This window comes from Capricornis sumatraensis, chromosome 2, assembly GCF_032405125.1.
Source record: "Capricornis sumatraensis isolate serow.1 chromosome 2, serow.2, whole genome shotgun sequence".
Lineage (NCBI taxonomy): Eukaryota > Metazoa > Chordata > Mammalia > Artiodactyla > Bovidae > Capricornis > Capricornis sumatraensis.
Window position 1 is genome coordinate 65,209,576 of NC_091070.1, and position 25,116 is coordinate 65,234,691.

Sequence of the window (25,116 nt, forward strand, 5' to 3'; positions counted from 1 at the left end):
CTCCTGTTCGCCTCCTATTCAATTCTATCTCACTCAACCTAAGTGAGGCCCTGCTCTTGAGGAGTTAATGGACAAATGAAGAAATACAAGGATCGGAGAGCCAGATTTTGCATATACTGCCTAGGCTGGATGGAGTGAGGGGAGGGCAAGGGGGGTTATGGCTAGGCTCCTTCAAGTTCTGGACATTGAGGAGTGCTTAGGAGTCTGGGGCTTGCCCTGGGCCTGTCTGATGGTGAAGGAGGAGGTGGAGGGAATGGGCAGCACATGGGCTCGTCAAGAGGAAGGTCACCCTTCCTCACCACAACCCTCACCTTATCAAGTTCAGGACACTGCAGTGCTGTGGGCTGGCTAGTCCACGACATCAATCAGCATTGCTTTCCCAAAGTTCAGCTCTGGTCATGTCACTCTCCTGCTCAAACACTACTGATGGCTCCCCATTGCCTGGAGAATAAGTCCAAACTTAAAGCACAGATTTTAAAGGTCACAGCTATGGGACCCTAATGTATCTTTCCACATTGTTCCATCACAGAGCCTCCCTTGTCTCTGCCCAGCTCCCACCACCCTCCATATCCCACTCACCCCCTGTACCTCCGCCCACACAGCTCACTACTCTGATACCAGACCACTTACATTCTTGAGCATACCCTGCTTTCTGGCCTCCCTACTCCTACTCACGCTGTGCCTCCTCCCAGCATGCCTTTCTCACCCATTATTAGCTATTGCAATCCTGTCCATCCTCTAAGACTCAACAGGTGCCATCTCCTCCATGAAGCCATCTCATACCCAGTCCTTCCCTTTCCAGCTGACACTCATTTTCCAACTTCTGTGTTCTCTAAACCACAGTTTATTAGCTCTATAAACCACAGATGTTTACAAATGGAAAGAGTTTATACTGCTCCTTCTAGGATACCCCCGTTAGCATAGCAGACTCAGTGCTCTGAGCTTCTTAGGGGTTGAAAGCACTGGGCTCCCTGGCTGGACTGTCAGCAGCTTCAAGCCTGGGATTTCCTCTGTTAGTAGTGTGTATGCAGTAGGTGCTCAATAAGTGTTGTGAACTAAATCCAATATAATAGAATCCACCAAGGACTTGTCTGATGGCTTGGTGGTAAAGAACCCACCTGCCAATGCAGGAGCTGCAGGTTCGATCCCTGGGTAGGGAAGATATCCCTGGAGAAGGGCATGGAAACCCACTCCAGTATTCTTGCCTGGAGAATCCCATGGGCAGAGGAACCTGATAGGGAACAGTCCATAGGGTCACAAAAGAGTTGGACATGACTTAACGACTAAAAAACAAGACTTCACCAAGGGGTGTGGATGCTGATTTTGTGTCCTTGGCAGAGGGGGATGGCAAAAACAGAAAAGGATGCAAGCTGAGAGAGGTCTAAGCTAAGGCCCCATCCCCCCTCTGGAGGGCCTGGCAGGCAGAGAGGAGCAGGGTGGGGACGTCTTCCTCCTGCACAGGAGGAGGCTCCACGGATACCACCAACCAGGTTCCATATCTGCATTCGAGTCAGCCCTGCATTCAAATTCACCCTGAGTTTCATACAATCACTTTAATCCATGAGCCAGAAAAGCCGGTTGTGGGGCCCCAGGCGCTAGCTCAGGCAGGAAACTCCCAGTGCACCCAGCTGGGTAGCCGAGCAATCAAGCCACCTCACAGTTCCCCCAAGTAAGCCAACCACCAGGACAGAGATAAGAATCAGCGGGGTGGGGTGGGAGCATCCTCGAAGCTGCCCTGAGCCCAGAAGGGGCTGGGCCCGCCCTCCGTTGGCCTCCTGTGAGGGAGGGCAGGGAGCACTTGCCCTTGACTCCTCATCACCAAGGATTCGAGCAGTTACTTTCTTTCCCTCATCCTCTAAGTTTGGAGTCCTGGTCACAGTCTCTGCCTCTCCTGAGGCCCCTGCCCACAGCTTCTGGGGTCCTGAGCCACTGGACTCAGTAGAGTTCGGAGGGAGGACACATCCCCCAGAAGGGCAACTCTGAGCCAGGACCCTGACAAGCTGCAGAGACAGGGCTTCCCCCAATCACAGCTGGGCTAATCCTAGAGTCAGGAGGGTCCGTCAGCCTCTTCCTGCCACTTCCCCCAATCATGGCTGGGCTAATCCTAGAGTCAGGAAGGTCCATCAGCCTCTTCCTGCCACTCCCTGGTCCAGTGGACAGCCTGATTGTTCTCCTGGGGACAGCAGACTGCTGACCCTGCCTGTCCCTGCATTTTCTGGATCTGAAGCCCTGAGGGTCCCTTGATACAAGAGGCCTGTGTCCAGGACTCTACCTGGCTACCCATTTGAGCCCCTCCCAGAGCAATCCAGCCACTGCCGAGAAACCTCTGGAGGGCGGAGCTCTGAGTCAGAGTATAAGTTCCCCATCTCACCAGCCAGCTACAGAGCCACATGATGCTCCAGAAGCAGATACCTGTGTGGGTCTCCCACTACCCGCCAGACTCATGCCAAGAGGATGGGGACAGGCCCGCGGCCACCTGTGCATTGGAGGTGAGGGAACAGGGCTGGGTGGGTGGGACAGAAGCCGAGGGCAGGAGACACGCTCAGGGAGGGATGGGGTCACAGCAGACTCCAGAGACATGGAGCACCTTGGCTAGGGCAGCCCCTGCTTGGCACTGGGAGACCCAGTCTGGCCCAGTTGGTGCCAGGCCTCTGGGTGGATGGCCCAGCTTCAGATACCCGCAAGCTTGACAAGATGCATGGGAGTGGCTCAGGGCCATTCTGGGGCCAGCAGCACCCAGGAAGTGCTCAGCACTGCCGGGGATGGGTCACATTTGGCCACTCCTAGCAGCGAGCAGGCTTTCACCCTGTGGACCTGCCGAACTGCCTGCTGTGAGAGTGTGTGGTGTGGTGTCAGGTGAAGACCAGTGCCAGTGCCGACATGTCCCTTTGGCCATGAAGCGCTCCTCCTAGTTTTGTGGTCGAGACCCCTGGGTCCATATAACAGCTCCCAGGGAGAGCCCAGGTTCACGGGTCAAACCTCCAGGGCTCTGGACCACTTCTGTCTGGGCTTTCCCACCTCATCTCAGTCTTCCAGTTTGCTGCCAGCATGCCATGGCAAGCACTGTCAGCAGAGACGTCTTCCTGTTCACCTTCCTCCAGCCCACACTAGATCATGGAATGAGATGAACGATGCCCCAGAAGTGTTTTGTCTTGGGATGGGAGGTGGAGACCCTGCTCAGTCTCCAAGGATCCCAAGAGGGAAGTTCCAGGCTGTGTGGCGCCCGGTGCCCCGCTGACTGGTCCAGGATAGATGTCACCTTCTGGGCTGTTTCTATACAGCCCCTGGAGCGCCGAAAGAGCCTCTGGTCCACACGTGCTCCTGTCTCCCTTGTCTCATTGAGCCTCCAAGAGCTTGAGGAGAAAGCTCCACAGAAAGGACAGAGCTTACCTTGAAGTGAGGAATGAAGCAATTGAGAGCTGCACTCTTCCCTCTCAGGTCCTGGGGCCTCCATAACTCAGAGCTGGGACTTCTTGCCCAAACCCCTCACCTAGTCTGAGTGATAAAAAGGAACGTGGTCTGGGGAGCTGCTCAAACTAGCAGGGAAGCACTCTAGGGGCCCACAGAGTCCCCATCCGCATGCTCTCCTTTTAGGGAGGGTCCTTGTCTCCTGGAAGCTACTGCCAGGCTGTCCTGAGCTCTGACACAGTATCGCAGGAAACTGATGGATACATCCAGCTCTCCAGCAAGGAGGTGGCATCACCAGCCAGCCCTGCCCCGAGAAACCCTGCAGAGGGGAGTTCCCACAGGCTTCCAGGGAGCTGTCTTCCCTCATCAGCACCCAGACCTCATGGGCTGGTTGGTTAGGGTAGCCTTGACCCTTACTACTTCTGAAATATGGTTGTCATACCCTCCTTCCAGCTCCCACTCTCACCGGAAGCCAGACCCTGGGAGCCACCTGTAACTAAATATTCTTCTAATGTGTGGTGACAGCTAGTTTTCTGGGGTGTTAGGATAGCCCCCACATGGGAGCTGAGGGTTTTGCTACTGCCTCTGCTGTTAACTACTCTAGTGCATGACCCAGAGCAAGCTATTAACTGAGTTGGTTAATTCGCAGTGAGGGCCGGCCTCCAAGTGGATGGAATGGGCACTGCCCTGCAGCCAAGTATGTCTACCCTGCAGCCCTGCCCCTTCTGGGCTGTGTGACCCCCTTTGAGATGCAAGCTCTTTAACCTTGGTCTTCTTCTCTGCAAAGAGGAATAGTAGTGCCTTCCTCAGTCTCGTTAGGGCAGGCAGGCTAGTTGAGACCAGATACAGTGCCCCGAGGTAGAGCAGAGCCTGGCATATGAGAGGAGGGTAATGAATTGTGTTCCCAACCTCCCCACCAGAGCCCTGTCTATAAAGTAAGGGGCTGGAAAGGGGTAATACTGGATTGTAAAATAATCAATCCTGAGAGTCAAGCTTTTTTCCACATGAGCTGGTAAGATGCCCCTGTCCTAAGGAGGTTTCAGGGGAAATAGAGTCCTGGCGAAGGCAACCCCAAGGACCAAGGCTGGGAGGAGGCTGGAGCCAGGTGTGCCTACAGCCTGAGCCATGGCTTCCCGGAAACCTGCCATCCAGCTCCCCCGTCCCTACACAGCAGTCCTGGTTGTTAAAGTGTCTAAATACACTTTGCCACTGGTTGCCAAATAGTCCCTGCCTTGAGCTCCAGCCTCCTGAGTGCTCTGTGGTCCTTGTCCCTGGACCCTCCAGTGCCCTCATGAACTGGAGGATTACCACCCACCCCTGATCCAGGGCTGCAGACTAGCTGGTGCCTGGCCATATCTGTTAAACGTTCACTCTGATACCCAGCTAGCAATCCTGTCAGAGGGACGAGCTTGTCCAAGCCCCTGAAGTTCTTACCCGGATCCCATAAGCCACCCCATACACTTGGGTTCCCTAAACCCACCAGTTTCTAGTTCCTATAGTCATAAACACTATCCTTTGATCTAGTACATCTTTCTATTGTGTGTTCATTAGCTCTGGGACCATGAAGTTTTGCTTATGGGGTCGCACAGTCAGACACGACTGAAGCGACTTAGCAGCAGCAGCATCACTCCAATTGAGCTAATTATATTAGGAGCAAAATATGTACACTCACTTTAATTCCAGAAGGTCATTTTTCATAGACTTAATTCCTGGAATCATCCGGCCCCAAGACCTGAGTCCTGTGTTCCCGCTGCCTTCCTCCCAGCACGGCCCCTCTGGGCTCTCTCTCACACCCTCAAGGCTCTGTCTCCCTGCTGGCAGGTGGATGAGTGCTTTGCAGAATACTTTGCAACTGGGTGTCTTCCTGAAAATTCCGGGGCTAAAGGTGTAAGCTGAGGCTCCAGACCACAAAGCAGCCCTCTGTGGCTGCTAGAAAGTGGGAACTTCTCTTAAAAGCTCTTACAGTCCTGACATGCTCTGGTGGTTTGATTAAGGGAGAAATGATGGAATGTGTCAGAAAAGTACTGAAAGGAGGACTGCCAGAGTGTGGCGGTTGTTTGGGGGCTTTGGGATAATTCAGGGTGAAACAAAAAATCTGCCAGGAAAATAGACTTTCAGAGAAGACTGGGGCAAGCCGCATCTGTCTTCATGTTTGCCGAGGGTCACTTTCAAGTTTAAAGTGACAATATAATCGTAGTCATGAACACAGGCTTAAGAATTAGAGCTAGGGGACTTCCCTGGTGGTCCAGGGGTTGAGACTTCACCTCCCAATGCACAGGGCATGGGTTCAGTCTCTGGTTGGGAAGCTCAGATCCCACATGCCTCATAGCCAAAAAGCCAAAATATAAAACAGCAGTGGCCCACATCACATACAGAGGGGGTCTGCCCAAAGGCACAGCTGTATTTCCAGAACCAGAAGAGAAGTGCAATGCGCAGCCTTTGGTCCAAGTGACAAGGCTCAAAAGGCAATCCCATTAGAGCAAGTGATTGACCATGAAAATATTCAGTGTTTCAGAGTTAATCTCACAAAAGAAATCCTCAGACCTGTATGCGACAGTATGGCTTTGTTCCAACTTTGAGGCAGCTGTTGGGAAAAGAGGAGGAAAAAGCCCTAAAGCTGACTTATATATGGATCTCCGGGACCAAGCAACAACCTTCCCAGACATTGTCCTATTGTTCTTGGTTAGAATTAAGCCCCAAGAAACTCCCTGGTGGTCCAGTGATTAAGATTTTGCCTTCCAGTACAAGCGGTGCAGGTTCGGTCCTTGGTCAGGGAGCAAAAATCCCCCGTGCCTCCTGGTCAAAAAAAACAAAACATAAAACAGAAATAATATTGTAACAAATTCAGTAAAAGTCTTTAAAAATGGTCCACATCAAAAAAAGAGAGAGAGAGGGCAGGGACATATGTATATCTATGGCTGATTCATGTTGATATTTGGCGGAAACCAACACAATTCTGTAAAGCAATTATTCTTCAATTAAAAAATAAAAAGAAACAAAGAAACAGATTAAGCCCCAGTAGAGCCTAGAAGGACAGACATCAAAATAACAATTCTCATGACAAGAAAAAAATTTTAATTACATGTGATGATGGATAACTAAACTTCTTAGGGTAACCATATGACAATACAAAACACATATATCATCAAATCATTATGTTGTATACTTCAAACTCATGCAATGTTATATGTCAATTATTTAATTTTTAAAAAGCAATACTTTTATTATAAAGGTTTTATGAAATTAGAAACTATAAGAGAAGTATCTGGAAAATAGTAATGTTACCAAATGCAAATCTATGTACCTGATGCACGAATGTGCATCTGATATGGGGCCAAGCAAAACCAAAATGCTGGAGTTTGGAACAGAGAAAGGTTTGTTGTAGGGCCATGCAAGGAGATGGGTCATACCTTAAAAACTCGTGAACTCCCCAAAAGCTTTCAGCAAAGCCCTTTTCTAGGAAAGACGAGAAAGGAGAGTGGTTAGTTGTTGCAAACATTTTAGTGTCAGATCCTTTTTTTTAAATTGGGGTTTACTTGTGTTTCAATGTTGTGTTAGTTTCTGCTGTGCAGAAAAGTGAATCAGTTGTTCGTATACATCCCCTCTTTTCTGGATTTCCTTCCCATTTAGGTCACCACAGAGCACCGAGTAGAGTTCCCCGTGCTATACAATAGGTTCTCATTAGTTCTCTATTTTAAACACAGTAGGGTATATATGTCAACCCCAATTTCCAAATTCATCCCACCCCCCCTGCCCTCCTTGGTGTCCGTACATTTGTTCTCTACATCTGTGTCTCTATTTCTGCTTTGCAAATATCTGTACCATTTTTTCTAGATTCTATATATTTGCATAAATATATGATATTTGTTTTCTCTTTCTGACTTAACTTCACTCTATATGACAGTTTCTAGGTCCATCCACATCTCTGCAGATGGCACAACTTCATTCCTTTTTCATGGCCTAGTAATATTCCATTGTATATACATTCTTGAGGTCAGGTTATGGTCAAGTCACAGTGCTCCTGTAAATCTCCACCAAACCAAATATTATCCTATTAGCTATACCTCAGTACAAAATGTTTTTGGTGTTAAAAACAAATATTATCCTCCATTCTGACGAGAAAGGGCAAGGTCTCAAGGCTCATCTCTTCCCCTCTGAGGTCCGGGCTCTGCTAAGAGGTGGAAGCTCCCTATGCAGGCCAGTTACCCTGCTCAGGAGCATTTGTCCAGCATCCAGTCTAGGTCCTCCCACAGTGCCGAGGCTCAACTGAGGAAGCAGATCTCAGCTGGTGGCACCCTCAGGGCCAGGTCCCCAGACACTGTCCACGTGACATCACTCAGGGAGCCAGGCACCCAAGACCCAGTTGGGCCTCTGGCTCCTCAGTACACCCAAATGAGGGCAGGTCCCCTGGACTGTGACCCATGGAGAGAGCTACCACCATTAGGTGGGGATCAGGGAGAGGTTTGCTGCTGCTTCAAGGACTGAGCCCAACCAGTGGACAAGCTGTGGTGAGGGCTCTGGAGCTCTGTGGGACACAGCCCTCAGTCTGTCCCTGGCCCCCAGATCACCCACTGACCTGAGGCTGGAGGGCCCTGAGGAGAAGGCCATGATCAGCCTGCACTGCACTCTGCCCCAGGACCCCTGCAAGGCCAACTGAGCGGGACCTCTCACTGGCCAAGATCAAGGTCTCCTGCTGTGCCCACCCTGCCCCTATTAGAGTAAATGTTCAGGAGATTATATTACAAATATTATCTGACAATAGCCAAGGCAGATGAACGATCTGTGGACCGTCTGGGTTGAAAATAATAAAAGGATTTATACATAGTGATCTTCTCTGAGTATTGGCATTTTGGGGACTCTTTTTCTTCACACTCTCATGGTTTCCCCTAAACCCTAATATTATTTTAAATAGAGAAGAATTGCATTTTCTCAAAAGGGTAGAAGGTGACTCTTGTAACATGGAGTAGATGACTCAGAGTGTAAAGGGTTCCAGTTCAGAGGCCTCTATAAACATCATTGGGTGGGTTGGAGGAAACCAATGGTGCCTGCCTTGGGCACGGGCTGGAAGTGGACAGTAGAAAGACTCATGTAACGCAGGCATAAAGGACAGACTTTTGGACACAGTGAGGGAAGGAGAGAGTGGGATGATTTGAGAGAGTAGCACTGAAACATATACATTACTATATATAAAAATAGAGAGCCGGTAGGAATTTGCTGTATGACACAAGGAACCCAAAGGTGGTACTTCGTGACAACCCAGAGGGATGGGATGGAGAAGGAGGTTTAAGAGGGAGGGGACCTATGTATATCTAGGAACGGTTCATGTTGATATATGGCAAAAATCATCTCAAAATTGTAATTATCTGCAAATTAAAAAAAAAAAAGAGACTCCTCTAAGCCTGGGTAAAATGCTCAGGAAAAGAGATTCCAACTCCAAGATCCAAATAGGAAAGACATGGGCAGAAGAGGCATGGAACTGTCCTTCCTCTGGGGTGTGTTGGGTCAGAGAGGACAGAGGACAAAGCCCCTCACCTCCACAGCCTTGGACCCCCTGGGGACCAGAAGCAGTCTCCAGACTGCAGATGGTCCCGGGGGCAGGTCACTGGAGTCTGGGCAGTGGGAGCCTGTCCAGGTTGAGCCACTCTCTCCGTCAAGGCCACCTGCCACTGCTGCGTGAAGAGTGAGTCCAGTGTCCTCTCCATTCACAGGAGGGGCTGTCTCCATGCCACCTGCTGACAGTGAGGGTCATCCGCATGAAGAACGTCCGACAGGCTGACGTGGGTGAGTCTCCCCCTCCTTCTTCCCTCCCTCCTCTCTACTTCTGGGGCCAGGATGGAGACAGGCCTAGAGGGGAAATGGTCAGGGGTCGCTCTGTGTGTGTGTGTGTGCATATGTGTGTCTGGGTGTGTTCTGTATTCAAGTTGTATTTCAGACTTTGAGGTTTGTATCATTTTCCAGGCCCCTCCCTGTAGCTGCAGGCTTGGCACAAGCAGCCCCTGCAGTCCTCACCTGGCTGTCCACCTTGTGCTCTCCTCACCGCCCTCCCCTCCCTGGGACCCCTTCCAGGAGTCAGCTTCCCTCACCCTGGGCATGAGTTTAGGGGCTGTTGGGATGGAAGGGAAGGGGAGGCCTTTGGGGACCATGAAGCCAGTCAGCTCCAGTGCTCTTCTCAGGACCTGGATCCCAGATGGGCCTGAGAGTGCCTGCCAGGGGCCCCAGTTCTGCATTCAGCCCATGGATATGGTTGAGTCACCAGGGCTCTTTGTTCCGGGTCTTCTTGCTGCTTTAATTTCCCTTTCATTCTGGCCTCTGCTGCATTCCCAGGACATGGGGGCCCAGAGAAGTCTCTGGTTTCAGGAAGAAATGAAGACATCTGGGTGGGTAGGACAGAAGCCCCTCCCTATGCTGCCCTCACCTCCCCACCATCCAGGGAGGAAGCCTGGCCCTCAAAGAGGACAAAGCTCTGTGTCAGGGCCCATGACTGAGGGGGTCCCCACTTACTGGCAACCACACAGGAATGGCCCAAGGGCTCCAGGTTCCCCAAAGCTTCCTATATTGCCTTCACCCTGGGATTAAACTATGCTGGGAGAGCCTGATGCAAGGGGAGGCGTCTATATGCAAAGCAATCATGGAGTGGTAATAGAGGATGGCGGGCTTCCCTGGTGGCTCAGATGGTAAAGAATCTGCCTGCAGTGCAAGAGACCTGGGTTTGATCCCTGGGTCAGGAAGATCCCCTCGAGAAGGGAATGGCTAGCCATTCCAGTGTTCTTGACTGTAAAATTCCACGGACAGAGGAGCCTGGCAGGCTACCAGTCCCTGGGGCTGCAAAAGTGGAACATGCCTGAGCAGCTAACACTCTCACTCTCTTTAACAGAGGATGGCATTCTGATCTTGTCACCACGGGATTTAAAGGACACTGAAAACTGGGAGTAGCAAAGGAAGGCTGCTTTGAGAGCCTGAGGTCTGAGGGGACAAGATGTGAGCATCCAGAGGTCTGGGAGCCCCATCTGGGGGAGGACACCTCCTGCATTCCACCCCCAGCACCTGCTGGGGGCCTGCCCGGGGCAGACAGCACTCATCCTCCCCAACCTTAGGGCAGTGCTGTGGGACCCATTTGCACATGAGGATTAGCTGCGTAAAGCAGAATCAGTGTTTGATCCCAGGTCTGGCCTGCTGAGGGGTAGGAAGGACAAGGCAGGAGAGGGAGCCCGGGCTATTCAGAGGATGGATGGGAATCTAGGTGGCACCCTAGTCCTGAGGCAGGGACTGCATGACCTCGAGGGCTTCTGTGCCGATGGAGCAGGAGCCCTGGGGAAGAGGCTGACAGCCTGCTGCAAAGCTATCGCCGCAACACCACAACGCAAGGATGAGTGTGGAGGTGGGGAAGGGAGGGCCCTACCTCCCAGGAGAGAACAAAGGGACCAGGCAGGATTCAGACCCCGTCCCCGGGACGGTGAGCGTCCAGAGCCCATGCCATCAGTTGCAGCCAGCATGGCTCTGTTCCCAGGTCGGCCAGGGGGCCACGGACTTCTTGGGCTTCTCGGGGCCTCCCAGGCCACCAGTAAGTGACGTGAGGAGCCTGGAAGTGTCCCCTGGATCCGGAGCCTGGTTGCCTCTTTTGCCTTCATTTCCACGCCAGGGTGGGTCACCAGACACCTCCCCCACCCCCCTCGGGGACAGGTCACAGCTGCCTCATGCCTGTGGTGGCCCCACCTGCCTTGGCTCCTCTAGAGGTGGCTCTGTCCCCGCCCTGCGTGTCCTGTGGGCCTCACACTCTAGGGCAGTCCTGCACCTGTGCTGTCAGAGCCTCCCACCAGCCAGGGCACTTCCTGCTGCACCCATCACCTGCGGGCCCCAGAGGTGGAGGTGAGGTGGAGAGCAGGCAGCCAGAGAGACAGGCTAAGGACTGGCCCACCACCTATTCTCTCTTCCCCACACGTGCCTCTGGCACACAGGCTGCCCTTCGAGGGTACCTGGTCCCCTCTGGAACATGTCTGTGTTTTCCCCATTTCCCTGAGGAACAGAATTAGGGGCAGTCATGGTGTCTGGGGGTGTCAGCCCAGGTCACGTTGTATCTGGTTCCACAGTTGTCACGGACTGGGCTCTGTTTCTGCCTCACCTGGGTTGAGACTATCCTGACATCTTGCAGGTCCTGGGTCACCTTTGCCCTAAATAGTTCCTCCTGGCTTAGATCAAAAATGATCTCCCCTCTGGTTCAGTCCTGTAAGGGGTGCCTGAGTTTCTAAGATTTCTAGGAGCCCCAAAGGGATGAGATTCGGGGGTGGCTCCCTCATCAAGGAGCTAGGTCAGGGCTGCAAGAGAATTGGCCTGGAAATCTTGCAGCTGTCCAGAGTTTTTATTCCCCTTGGGACAATAAATTAAAATTCAAACCATCACCCCAAGAGCTGTGAGGTGGATGTCTCTAAGGAAGATAATGTTCTTGATATCAGTAGAGATGAAGATAATGTTTTTGATATCAGTAGAGATGGTTAAGTTATCTTGGCCACCCACATTCTAGAAAAAGAGATATGTCATTCCTATGACCAAGCCCTTTTTCACTTCATGAGGTACAAGGATTAGAACCAATCTGTGCTTAGGAAATTCCCCAGAGTTCTCAGAATTGGGTCATCATTTCTTAAGCACTCTTAATTGCCAACACAACAACAGTCACTACCTTACAGTCAGCTCATGATGCCACAGCTTGTCATCTGGGCTTGGCAGCCTCCCTCCACCATCATCCCTCCCCAGGATTATCCTCTCTTGGGCTGCACTCTCCTTCCCAACCTTAGGAGGACAGGCAGAATGGCTATCTGCAAAAGGACTGGAAAAAAAATTTATGCTTGACGTGTAGGTGTCTGACCAATGCTGGCTCTTCCAGGAGTTTTGTTTTGTTTTTAATCTTAATTGGAGATTTAAGCCTTAGGTCAAAAATTCTGAGACTTCAGTGGATTTGTGTTTGTTAGCCGTTCAGTCGAGTCCAACTCTGCAACCCCATGGACTATAAGCTACCAGGCTCCTCTGTCCAAGGGATTCTCTAGGCAAGAGTACCAGAGTGGGTTGCCATTTCCTTCTCCAGAGCATCTTCCCGACCCAGGGATCAAAGCTGGGTTTCCTGCATTGCAGGCAGATTTTTTACCATCTGAGCCACCAGGGAAAGCCCAGTGAATTTAACGGGACAATTTTAGGCATTGACTGATGATAGAAAAGGAATCTTAGAGGAAAAGGGGCCTTTCCAGGGTCTGTGAAATCGTGCTAAGCAAGTGGGTGTAGGGTTGTGGGATCCCTGCCTTCAGGCTCCCCTTGCACAGGAGGCAGGCCAAGAGGAGGGGACTTGGAGTCCAGGAAAAGCCAAAGGAGGGCCCAGGAGGACTGAGCAGATCCCCAGGGAGTCTCCCTCTGAACAGAGCCATTAGACATGCCAACTTACCTGTCTATATCTGTGGTGACTCAGCCCAGAATTTCTGGGGTACTGATATATCCCAGTAGCAGGAAGTTGGGGTTTTCTATCATTCGTTTAGTCACAAATATCCAGCAGGGCCAATACTGGGTCTCCTGGGCTTCCCAGGGTTCAGGGGGTGGTGGAGCCACATGCACCAACCTGTCAGCAGTGCTCCCTCAGGAGAAGAGCAGGAGGCTTTGGGCTACGAGGGGCACCTGGCCCAGACTTGGGGGCATAGGCAAGGCCTCCAGAGGGAGGTCCCTTCTGCAACCTGAAAGGGTGGAAGAAGGGTAGTATGAAAGAGGAAGAGGAGGGTGTTCATGGCAAGATGACACGGCCTCTGAGACCTACAGGGCCCGGGGTTTGGCTGTTACATGCATGTAACAGTGTGTGTGTGCATGCATGTGTGAATGCCTGTGTGTGTGTGTGGTTGGGGACAGGGCGGGGCTGGGATGATAGGGAGAAGGAATGATGTGAGGCTGGGAAAGTGGGAGGGGTAGCCATGCTGAGTGGGTGGGACTCAGCATGAGTGGGCAGGGAGCCACTGAAGGATCTTAAACTGGGGAGTGACCGATGGGAAAAGAGACCTTTGGTTTCTCTAGAGAGAGAAGATGAGGGTGGGGCAGGACAGAAGAAAGGGTTCCCAGTGGGGTAGTGATGAAGAGATGGCAGAGATGAAGATGGCCTGCACCAAGGCAGTGGCCACGCAAGTAGGGAGAAGTTGACAGGCTGGAGAGCACCAAGATATTAAATCAACTCAACGTGAGAGTCTGGTCAGGACACCTGAGTTCATAGTGAGGAGGAACAGGTTGGGCATGGAAGGTAGGATGATGTCACCATTTTCTTTTGATTCTGTTGTGTTTAGATTAATGATGATTATGACATTTAAAGACAGTGTTATCTCATCTCTGTTTGATGGGCGGAAGGCCATGAATTCCAGTTCATTGAATGGTGAAAGATTAGCCTGAAAGATTAACCAGACAGAGGGGATGAAATCAGAAACCAGGGATGCTCATGATGCAAGCCATGGTTATTAAGTCTGGTGAATTTCTCAGTGTAGTAACAATACAAGACTAAGTCAGTCTTGTGGGGAGGGGTCACCTCTGGTTCCATTCTCACAAGACATTATTAATTATAATTAGGAACTAGTTTGGATCAGTCCTATCAGTACAGAACTCCCATCCCTGCCCTGCTTTTTCATCTAGAAGAAGCTTCTCTGACACTGGAAACTGTATTGACTTTTCCCATTCTCCATGTATCTGGTGGATGTCCTGGGAATTACCCCCAGCAGATTGCCAGAGGAGTGACAAGGGACATCGTGGCACCTCTTCCTCCCTCCTCCCAGGTGGAATGGTGTCAGGACACTGGGTTTTCACCCTATTCCTATCCCTGTGCCTGCCACTGCTCCAAAGAGAAAACCCAGGAGGCCTTCTTTAACTTTAGGAGAGCCTGTTGGGGTCACAGCTTTGTCCTTCGAGCACACACAGCATCATCACATTCATGTTGTTCTTTTGAATGAAAAATAAGGTATGTGGTCTTAGATATGAGGGTTTCTTGGGCCATGTGGGCAGACCAGTATAGATACAAAGAGCCCAGATGGGTGCATCTGAGATGTTCAGTCACATGAGGTTTGCATTCCCTGTCCCTAGATCGTGGTGAATAGCCTGTTCTGCTCCAGGCTGTCCCCACTGGGCCTTGGGGCTGACTCCCTCCTCCCTAACAGTGTCCCTTCTAATCCTTGCTTCTCTGCATCCCAGAGCTGAGCCTTACTTTGGCTTCCCTGGTGCCCTGGGCCAAAGCAAGAGATAAACTTGACCTCTGAGTGGCTAGTCCTTCAGATCGTCCCCTGGCAGAGAGAAAACTGCCCAGCCGTGTGTGTGTATGTTATTTGCTCAGTCGTGTCTGACTCTTTGTGACCACATTGACTATAGCCCACCAGGCTCCTTTGTCCATGGGATTCTGACCACACTGACTATAGCCCACCAGGCTCCTCTGTCCATGGGATTCTTTAGGCAAAATACTGGAGTGGGTAGCTATTTCTTTCTCCAGGGGATCCTCCTGACCCAGAGACTGAACCCACGTCTCCTGCATTGCAAGCAGATTTTTTACTGTCTGAGCCACCATGGAAGCTAAAAAAACTGCATAGTCACAGCCATACCTTGTCCCAAACCAAGAGCCAGGATGCTTCTGAGACGAGCCAGAGGCCACCTCCATTCTTAAGACCAGCCAGGGGGGCCTGCGTCCCCTCTGAAACCTGCAGCCTGAAGTCCATGACCTTATCAGGGTTCTGGGACAAAGGTCTCTGGAGAGTCAGGGCCGTGAGTCAAGAGGGGACCTGAAGCTGAGACGAGGCCTCACTCTGGCTTCTGCCTCCACACTCTCTCCTCTTCAGACCTGGGCTGGCTCCTCACCCCCTCACCCTTGTCTTCCTCGGACAGTGAGCCTGACAGACTGCTTCGTGAGCCTCTGGCTGCCCACCGCCAGTCAAAAGAGGCTGAGGACTAGGACCATCTCCAACTGCCGAAACCCAGAATGGAATGAAACCTTCAGCTTCCAGATCCAGAGCCAAGTGAAGGTGAGACACGGGGACAGCACCTGCCTGCAGGTCTGTTCCCTCCTGGCCTGCTTGTCCTTCTCTTTGTTCACATGTCCTTCTCATGCCTACTTGTCCTTCTTTCTACCCACTTCTTGTCCTATGTCTCCCACTCACCCACTCCTTTCTTCTGCCTGTCTCATATTTGTCCCTCTGGGCATAGTTATCCTTCTACCATCTTTCCTGCTTCTCTGTCCTTTTCCCTAAATTGTCCCTGGAACTGTCTCCTGCCCCCAAATTGAGTGTGTTTCCAGAACATACACCAAGTGGAAGGATACAGAGAGAAGAGCCAGTCTACTCTAGAGGTCCGAGGCCAGTCTAATCCCAAACAGAGGGCTTTCACTGCTGTAAATCCTTTTCGGGTGGCTAATTTACTTCTAATTCCTTAGATGCGTGCTCTTTCATTTGGGGAGTTGCTGATTCATGGTATAGGCCTTCTTCAGATATATGTGACTGACTCTACATGGAGTTCATATCTCCTGCGGGAGGATCCTGTCCTGAACATCCTGAGTTTTGACAGCTGCCCCAGGGTGCCCTTCAGATAAATTTACCTTCATCATGAAGGCGTCAGAGCCAGTCCTGAGGCATCTGAGGCTTGACAGCTCCATCTAGCTTACCACTTTCACATTTTAGGAATGCATCTCCTTTTTTAGTTCATGACATATCCGTTTGTTTTCAAGTAGAGGTTTGTATTTATAGTTGTAAAAATGTCTTTTCTATCATATATAAGATTTTTGGTGAGAAAGGGGGAGTTTCAGTCTGACCTATGCCATCTTGAAACCAGAATCTGTGCTTGTTTTTTCTGTAGATCTCTGGGGTTGCTGGGTTGGTTCTGGGACACACCTGGTTTCTTTCTTGGCCACACCGTGTGGCATGTAGTATCTTAGCTCCCTGACCACGAACTGAACTCACACCCCCTGCATTGGGAGCGCTGAGTCTTAACCACTGGACCTCCAGTGAAGTCCCACACCTGGTATCTAACAATTACAAAGTCAACAGATCCACTCACTGGGAAGCCCCAGGACCATCTCAGGTCCACTAGATAGGGACCAAAGAGGCAAATCCAGCCCCAACCTACATCTCCCAGGATCCTTGGAACAAGAAGCCTCAGAGGCTAATCTTGGTCACCTAAGTCATCTCAGAGTTCGGCAGGATGATCGGGTAGCTGCTCCACCCTTGACCTTCTGCTTTGGGACCACCCATGACACCTCACTTAGGGGCTGATGAGCCAAAGGATAGAGCTCCAGCACTTCACCCCAACCCAATCAAAGCCTCTGTAATCTTTGCCACACCTCTCCACCTGGAGTATGAAATGTAATGGCGCCCTTGAACTGTGTTTTCTGTACCAAAGGAACTGTCTTCGGCTCCTGGGTCCCAGCACTGGATACGTGCTGTATCTTGGCAAATGTCTTGCTTGCTGTGTCCTTCCATCCTTCCTCTATGTGAAATGAAATACCTCACACTTCACAGGCCCCTGCCAAGCTTATAAAAGAGCAAAATTCCCCAGTAGGAGAACTAGAGAAGAAGGGCAGGAAGGCCTCAGAGAGTTGCAAAGGAGGGAATAGACAATTTTCTCCCTTAATCCAGGGCTTCCTTGGTGGCTCAGACGGTAAAGAATCTGCTTGCAATGTGGGAGACCTGGGTTCAGTCCCTTGGTCGGGAAGATCCCCTAGAGAAAGGAATGGAAACCCACTCCAGTATTCTTGCCTGGGAAATCACATGGATAGAAGAACCTGGTGGGCTACAGTCCGTGGGGTAGCAGAGTCAGACACAACTAACACTTTCACTTTTCCCTTTATTCATGTCCCCACATATGTTCCTTCACACCTGAGCTATGCTCGTCCCCATCCCTCAGACCCACCTACTCACTAGGACTGAGGTCAGGCCCCTCATCCTGGGAATGGGTGGATGCAGCCTCAGTGACCAGACTCACACCCACCCCTTTTCCCCTAGAATGTTCTGGAGCTGAGCGTCTGTGATGAAGACACAGTGACACCTGATGACCATCTCTTGACAGTTCTCTATGACCTCACCAAGCTCTGCTTCCGAAAGAAAACCCATGTGAAGTTCCCGCTCAACACAGAGGTGGGTGTGGCTTCCCTGGCCCTCAGCCTCCTGCCTCGCGAGGGGAAGCTGGTTATTCCTAACATGCTGTTTTACGGGATCCTCTCTCTGTAGCCAAGTGGAGAGAAGATAGTGCTGCTGTGCAAATCCCAGCGTTTTGGCTTGCTAGCTGTGCAACCTGTAGATTTAATTCCTCTGAGTTCTATTTCCTTGTCTCCTCTGATAATAATATCTACCAAACAGGGTCACTGTGAGGCTTAAACGGGAATAAATAATTAAGGCACCTAGCACTGTTCAGTGGCTAGGTGGCCCAGTGGTAAAGAATCCACCTGTCAATGCAGGACATACAGGTTTAATCCCTGGGTTGGGAAGATCCCCTGGAGAAGGAAATGGCAACCCACTCCAGTATTCTTGCCCGAAAAATCCCATGGACTGAGGAGCCTGGTAGGCTACAGTGCATCACAAAGGGTCAGACGTGACTGAGCAACTAAAAGGACAACAAGCCCAGTTCAGAGTACTAAATGGAGATGGAGTAAATGTTGGTTCCCTTTCTTCACTCAGAGCCCTGCTGCTGTGATGGCCCCAGGGGACAGAGGACAGACAAGGCAAACAAGGGCAAATCTGCCGGAAAGGCCCAGGATGTTATTGATTCACCCAGCAAGCATTTGAGTGCCCTATGGGAGAGGGGACCCTGGTGGGCTGCATGCAGTCCATGGGGTCACAGATGGTCGGACATGACTAAGTGACTAACACACACACAAACACACACACAGGGCAGGCACTGTTCCAGGCACTTGGACACCTCAGGGGACGAGCATCCCTGTGCTCACCTGGCTCATGCTCCATGGAGGAAATTAAGGTCCCACGAGGTCATGACTTCCTGAAGTTACACAGCAAGAGATGCAAAGCAGAAGATGAAAGCACGGGCCCCTAGCCTTCAGAGTTGGGCTTGCCGGGGGCAGCATCTCAGCTCTCCCTTGATCCAAACAGTGAGCCTGTTGGGAAAACAGGAGAACGATGGAAGCTGGAAGGAGAAGATGAACGACACATGTTCTGGGGCAAAGGGATTTACCTGCTGGGGCTGAGGGTCCACTTCATACCCTGACCTCCTCTGGATGGTCAGTGATGTTCCTGATAAAAAGACTTGGATACAGAGAGAGACAAGGAGGACAAAAAGAGCCAAGAGCAGCTGTCCCCACTCTAAGACAGCAGGACCACCAAGTGGGACGGACACAGACATGTCCGCAGGGTCTCCTGGGGTGGCAAGAATCCTGGTCTGGAGAGAAGTGGAGACACAGCTCACAACTGCAGTCTCTTCCTTCCCCTGCAGGGCATGGAGGAGCTGGAAGTGGAGTTCCTGCTGGAGGAGAGGTGAGTAGGACCCAGCCCCCCAGGCTTCCACTAAGGTCCAGACTCCAAAGCAGCTTCTGCACACAGGCATTGCACTTTCTTTCTGCAGTACCCCCTCTTCCACTCCCACCCCTGACACCCCTCAAATGCATCGGAATCACTTGGGAATTCCTAAATAGTGTAGGTGCCTGGGCTCCACCCCTTCTCATCCAGGTCTGCTGACGTCAGTGCTACTTTAAAGATCTAGTACTCTGGCCAATTCATCTATCTCAGATCCCCAGCATTTCTAAGAGTGGCTCCTGGGAAGACTTCCTGCCACCATGGGGATGGGACTTTCCTGAGGTCAGGCTAAGAAAGACATCAGGACTAAGGTGTTTCCTCTTGGACCCAGAACTGTTAGAACAAACTCCCCCCAAACCCGGGGCTGAAGCAGAGGCTGTGCCCCTCTGCTGCTAAGTTGCTTTAGTCGTGTCCAACTCTGTGTGACCCCATAGACGGCAGCCCACCAGGCTCCCCCGTCCCTGGGATTCTCCAGGCAAGAACACTGGGGTGGGCTGCCGTGCCCCTCTGCAGCCACCTCCAACTCTGGAACCAAGTCAGGGGGAAGCTCAGGGCCAAGGTGTGGGATTATTTCTCATCATTTCCAACTAAGAAAAAGATCCAGGCTCCTAGGGGTATGACTGTGCTGTGGACTCACATGGACCTGGGTCACAAGAGTTGGAAGTACGGGAAGAAGGGGAGGAAGAGAGAGGAAGGAAGGGAAGGGGCAGTGAGGGAGGGCCCCTTCCTGGAGGGGACAAGCCTGCCCTGGGACAGCAGGGTGCCTTGTGATTGATTGGGTGGCTGGCTTCTTAGCCTTGGCAGGACTGAGTCCCCTGGACTTACAATCAGCCCAGCAACAGGGGAACAATGAGAGGCAGAAACTAGAACAGAGGGCTTGTCAAGCTCCAACCAGAGAATCCTATGTGTAGGGGGGTCTTGGGACTGAAGGGCCTCATTAAAATCAATTAAATTAAAATTAAAATTTAATTGGACAAGTTAAAATCAAGTTCATTTGTTTCACATTAAAGAAAATCTGAGCTCTCTCCTTTGGTTCTTGGTTTGACAGGACTTTTAGGGGGAAAAGTGTTCCTTGGGTGAATTAGAAAGTGGAGTAACTACATCAGAATAAGGCTCAACCTGGAGACACGATCCTCTTGGGCTTAGGTTGACGAGGGAGACTGTGGACTTCCCTAGACTAACTGTAACCAGAGAGGCTCTCTCAGGTTTGTAACACACAGACATTTCACACTCACAAGGCCCCTCTCTGGCTGGGTCAGAACTATTTGTTAGTGCATACATTAAACCACAGAAGGGAGGAGGGGTCCGTTTTTCTACCAGAACTGTTCACATCTGTTCTAGGCAGTGGGCCTCCAGCCTTTTCTTGCAACTTGTTTATCCTTATAACTCCATGCAGTTGCATCTGGTTGGATATAAAGAACAGGAATCCTTTAAGCGAGAAAAAAAGGAAACTCTTCTACTCGCTCTATCCTATAAATCTTTATTTCTAGATATTTTCTTTTAAATGTATGCCAGTTTTCTCCTTGTCAATTCCTAAGGCTTCTTAAGCCAGTGTTTTTCACAAGCACTAAGAAGGTTCTGCTATCTCCTTATTGACTCTATATAGGCTCTTTGCCCCCTCTGTGAGAAATCAGTCAAGAGTGATATGATTTAGAAAACAGACTTGTGGTTGCCAAGGGTGGGTGGGGGAGTGGGGGAGGGTTGGATTGGAAATTTGGGATTTGTTGATGAAAACTAGCATGTATAGAATGGATGAACAACAGAGTCCTACTGTGTAGCTTAGGGGATTAAATATCCTATGATAAACCATAATGGAAACACATATGAAAAAGAATAGCACACACTTCAATACTCTTGCCTTGAGAACCTCATAAACAGTATGAAAAGGTAAAAAGATATGACACTGAAAGATGAACTCCCCAGGTCAGCAGGTGCCTAATATGCTGCTGGAGAAGAGTGGAGAAATCACTCCAGACAGAATGAAGAGATGGAGCCAAAGCGAAAACAACACCCAGTTGTGGATGTGACTGGTGATAGAAGTCAAGTCCGATGCTGTAAAGAGCAATATTGCATAGGAATCTGAAATGTTAGGTCCATGAATCAAGGTAAATTGGAAGTGGTCAAACAGGAGATGGTAAGACTGAACATCGACATTTTAGGAATCAGTGAACTAAAGTGGACTGGAATGGGAGAATTTAATTCAGATGACTATTATATCTACTACTGTGGACAAGAATCACTTAAAAGAAATGGAGTAGGCCTCATAGTCAACAAAAGAGTCTGAAATGCAGTACTTGGGTGCAATCTCAAAAACATAGAATGATCTCTGTTTATTTCCAAGGCAAACCGTTCAATATCACGGTAATCCAAGTCTATGCCCCAACCAGTAACACTGAAGAAGCTGAAATTGAACAGTTCTATGAAGACCTACAAGACTTTCTAGAACTAACACCCAAAAAAGATGTCCTTTTCATCATGGGGGACTAAAATGCAAAAGTAGCAAGTCAAGAGATAACTGGAGTAACAGGCAAGTTTGGCGTTGGAGTACAAAATGAAGCAAGGCAAAGCCTAACAGAGTTTTGCCAAGAGAACGCACTGGTCATAGTAAATACCCTCTTCCAACAACACAGCAAATGACTCTACACATGGACATCACCAGATGGTCATTACCGAAATCAGATTGATTATATTCTTTGCAGCCAAAGATGAGAAGCTCTATACAGTCAGCAAAAACAAGACTGGTAGCTGACTGTCGCTCAGATCATGAACTTCTTATTGCCAAATTCAGACTTAAATTGAAAAAAGTACGGAAAACCACTAGACCATTCAGGTATGACCTAAATCAAATCCCTTATGATTATACAGTGGAAGTGAGAAATAGATTTAAGGGCCTAGATCTGATAGATAGAGTGCCTGATGAACTATGGACGGAGGTTCATGACATTGTACAGGAGACAGGAATCAAGATCCTCAAGAAAAAGAAATGCAAAAAAGCAAAATGGTTGTCTGAGGAAGCTTACAAGTACCTGAGAAAAGAGAAGCAAAAGGCAAAGGAGAAAAGGAAAGATATACCCATCTGAATGCGGAGTTTCAAAGAATAGCAAAGAGAGATAAGAAAACCTTCCTCAGTGATCAATGCAAAGAAATAGAGGAAAACAATAGAATGGGAAAGACTAGAGATCTCTTTAAAAAAATTAGAGATACCAAGGGAACATTTCCTGCAAAGATGGGCACAATAAAGGACAGAAATGGTATGGACCTAACCGAAGCAGAAGATATTAAGATGAAGTGGCAAGAATACACAGAAGAACTCTACAAAAAAGATCTTTATGACCCAGATAACCATGATGGTGTGATCACTCACCTAGGGCCAGACATCCTGGAATATGAAGTCCAGTGGGCCTTAGGAAGCATCACTATGAACAAAGCTAGTGGAGGTGATGGAATTCCAGCTGAACTTTTTTAAATCCTAAAAGATGATGCTATGAAAGTGCTGCACTCAATAGATCAGCAAATTTGGAAAACTCGGCAGTGACCACGGTACTGGAAAAGGTCAGTTTTCATTCCCATCCCAAAGAAAAGCAATGCCAAAGAATGCTCAAACTACCGCACAATTGTAGTTATTTCACACACTGGCAAAGTACTGCTCAAAATCTCGAAGCCAGGCTTCAACAGTACATAAACCAAGAACTTCCAGATGTTCAAGCTGGATTTAGAAAAGGCAGAGGAACCAGAGATCAAATTGCCAACATCTGTTGGATCATCAAGAAAACAAGAGAGTTCCAGAAAAACATCTATTTCTGTTTTATTGACTATCCCAAAGCCTTTGACTGTGTGGATCACAAGAAACTGGAAAATTCTGAAAGAGATGGGAATGACAGACCACCTTACCTGCCTCCTGAGAAACCTGTGTGCCGGTCAGGAAGCAACAGTTAGAACCGTACATGGAACAAGGGGCTGGTACCAAATTGGGAAAGGAGTACATCAAGGCTGTATATTGTCACTCTGCTTATTTAACTTATACGCAGAGTACATCATGAGAAACGCTGGGCTGGAGGAAGTACAAGCTGGAATCAAGATTGCTGGGAGAAATATCAATAACCTCAGATATGCAGATGATACTTCCCTTATGGCAGAAAGTGAAGAGGAACTAAAAAGCCTTTTGATGAAAGTGAAAAAGGAGAGTGAAAAAGTTGGCTTAAAGCTCAACATTCAGAAAACTAACATCATGGCATCCAGTCCCATCACTTTATTGCAAATAGATGGAGAAACAGTAGAAACAGTGACAGACTTTATTTTGGGGGGCTACAAAATCACTGCAGATGGTGACTGCAGCCATGAAATTAAAAGACACTTGCTTCTTGGAAGAAAAGCTATGACCAACCTAGACAGCATATTAAAAAGCAGCGACATTACTTTGCCAACAAAGGTCCATCTAGTCAGAGCTATGGTTTTTCCATTGGTCATGTATGGATGTGAGAGTTGGACTATAAAGAAAGCTGAGGGCCAAAGAATTGATGCCTTTGAATTGTGCTGTTGGAGAAGACTCTTGAGAGTCCCCTTGGACTGCAAGGAGATCCAACCAGTCAATCTTCAAAGAAATCAGTCCTGAATATTCACTGGAAGGACTGACGGATGCTGAAGCTGAAACTCCAATCCTTTGGCCACCTATTGTGAAAAACTGACTTATTGGAAAAGACCCTGATGCTATGAAAGATTGAAGGTGGGAGGAGAAGGGGATGACAGGATGAGATGGTTGGATGGCATCACCGACTCAATGGACATGAGTTTGAGCAAGCTCTAGGAGTTGGTGATGGACAGGGAAGCCTGGCATGCTCCAGTCCATGGGGTCGCAAAGAATTGGACATGACTGAACGACTGAACTGAACTGACATGAAAAAGACTATATACATATGTGTGTGTATAACTGAATTACTTTGCTATACAGTGGAAATTAACACAATGTTGTGACTCAGCTATACTTCAATAAAATAAGTTAAAAAAAAAAAAAGAATGACAAGACTGACCAGGGGTTCTCATTTTGTTTTTCAGCCCCTCTCCACCTGAGAACCTCATCACGAATGGCGTGCTGGTGGTAACTGTCCTTCCAGTCTCCTGTGGCTCTAGGGCCACCTGTGGCTGCTCCTCTCAGAGAACAGAACTGTGGGAAGGAAAACCAGGCCCAACTTGGACCCTTGCTCCAGAGCCCGCTAGGAGGCAGGCTAACTGAATCCAGACAAAGGGAGCCAGGGCATGGTGGGGGCAGCAGCTGGGGTCCTGCTCCTGGGGAGAAAATATGTGGGCCATCACCCCATCTCCCACAACCATGTCCTAGGAACCCCTCAATAAAAGCACCCACTAGTCTACAGCCTCCTCCCAGAATCAGTCTCATTCCAATTTTCCCCAACTCCAATCCCTAAAAGCATGAAGTTCAGAAGTTAAAAGTTTCCCATAATTAGGCTGTTGGTACAGCCATTTTAATTCGATGCAGCTAAAGCCTCAGGATTCAAGGAGCTCTCTCCCCGCAAGATCAGTCTCTGGGAATGTGTGGCCTGGTAGAGCATCCCAAGCAGCATGGGCTCAAAATGACCCCCCTTCCTTTGTTTCAGTCTCGACAAATGTCCTGCCTGGAGGTTTATGCAGAATCCAGGAGGCCAAAGAAGAGAAAAAGTGAGCCCTTGGACCGCTTCTGCCTGCTGGCGGGTGGGAGGGAGGCCGGTGCTGTTTTCTGACTCTGTCGGCATCAGCGTGGCCACTCCATGGCCGCCCGCAGCTCGACGGGGAACCCAAAGCTTGACTGAGTCCTCGGGATCTTCTTACCCTCAGGGGTCATGAACCCCTGTCCTTCTCACTGCCCTAAAAGGAGGCTGCTCTTCCAGGCCCCCAGGTGACCCTCAGAGCTTCCCAGCCTGGCCAGCGCCCTGGGCCGGGATCAAGGGCACAGCACTGCCTATTTGTCCATACTGATCTGCGCTGCAGCCTGTCAGACCAGGGATTCCCTGGGTCTAGCGCGGTGGTCAGCACCCAAGGCAGGTAGGGCCCCTCTAGATGCACCGCTTCCTCTAATCAGACTCCAATTCATAGAGTTCTAGCATCTTATAGCTGACAGGGACCTAATGGATCCACAGCTACGAGACCCTCCAGTTCAGCGCTCCAACCCATCCCCCCACTCAAGCCCTGCCTGGAAAGAGGAGAGCCTCAG

At 49.8% G+C, this 25,116-nt stretch overlaps 1 protein-coding gene across 1 annotated transcript in view; it reads left to right on the forward strand.

The window, feature by feature from the left end:
* The first annotated feature begins 2,393 nt into the window (after positions 1-2,393).
* PLA2G4E (phospholipase A2 group IVE) overlaps positions 2,394-25,116 on the forward strand; it is a 44,575-nt gene continuing 21,852 nt past the window's right edge. Inside the window, exons 1-7 of the mRNA XM_068992672.1 lie at positions 2,394-2,489; positions 9,117-9,189; positions 15,286-15,422; positions 17,394-17,525; positions 18,835-18,875; positions 23,967-24,009; positions 24,524-24,584. Of these exons, the coding sequence (XP_068848773.1) occupies positions 2,394-2,489; positions 9,117-9,189; positions 15,286-15,422; positions 17,394-17,525; positions 18,835-18,875; positions 23,967-24,009; positions 24,524-24,584 (583 nt within the window). The remainder of the gene's footprint in view (positions 2,490-9,116; positions 9,190-15,285; positions 15,423-17,393; positions 17,526-18,834; positions 18,876-23,966; positions 24,010-24,523; positions 24,585-25,116) is intronic.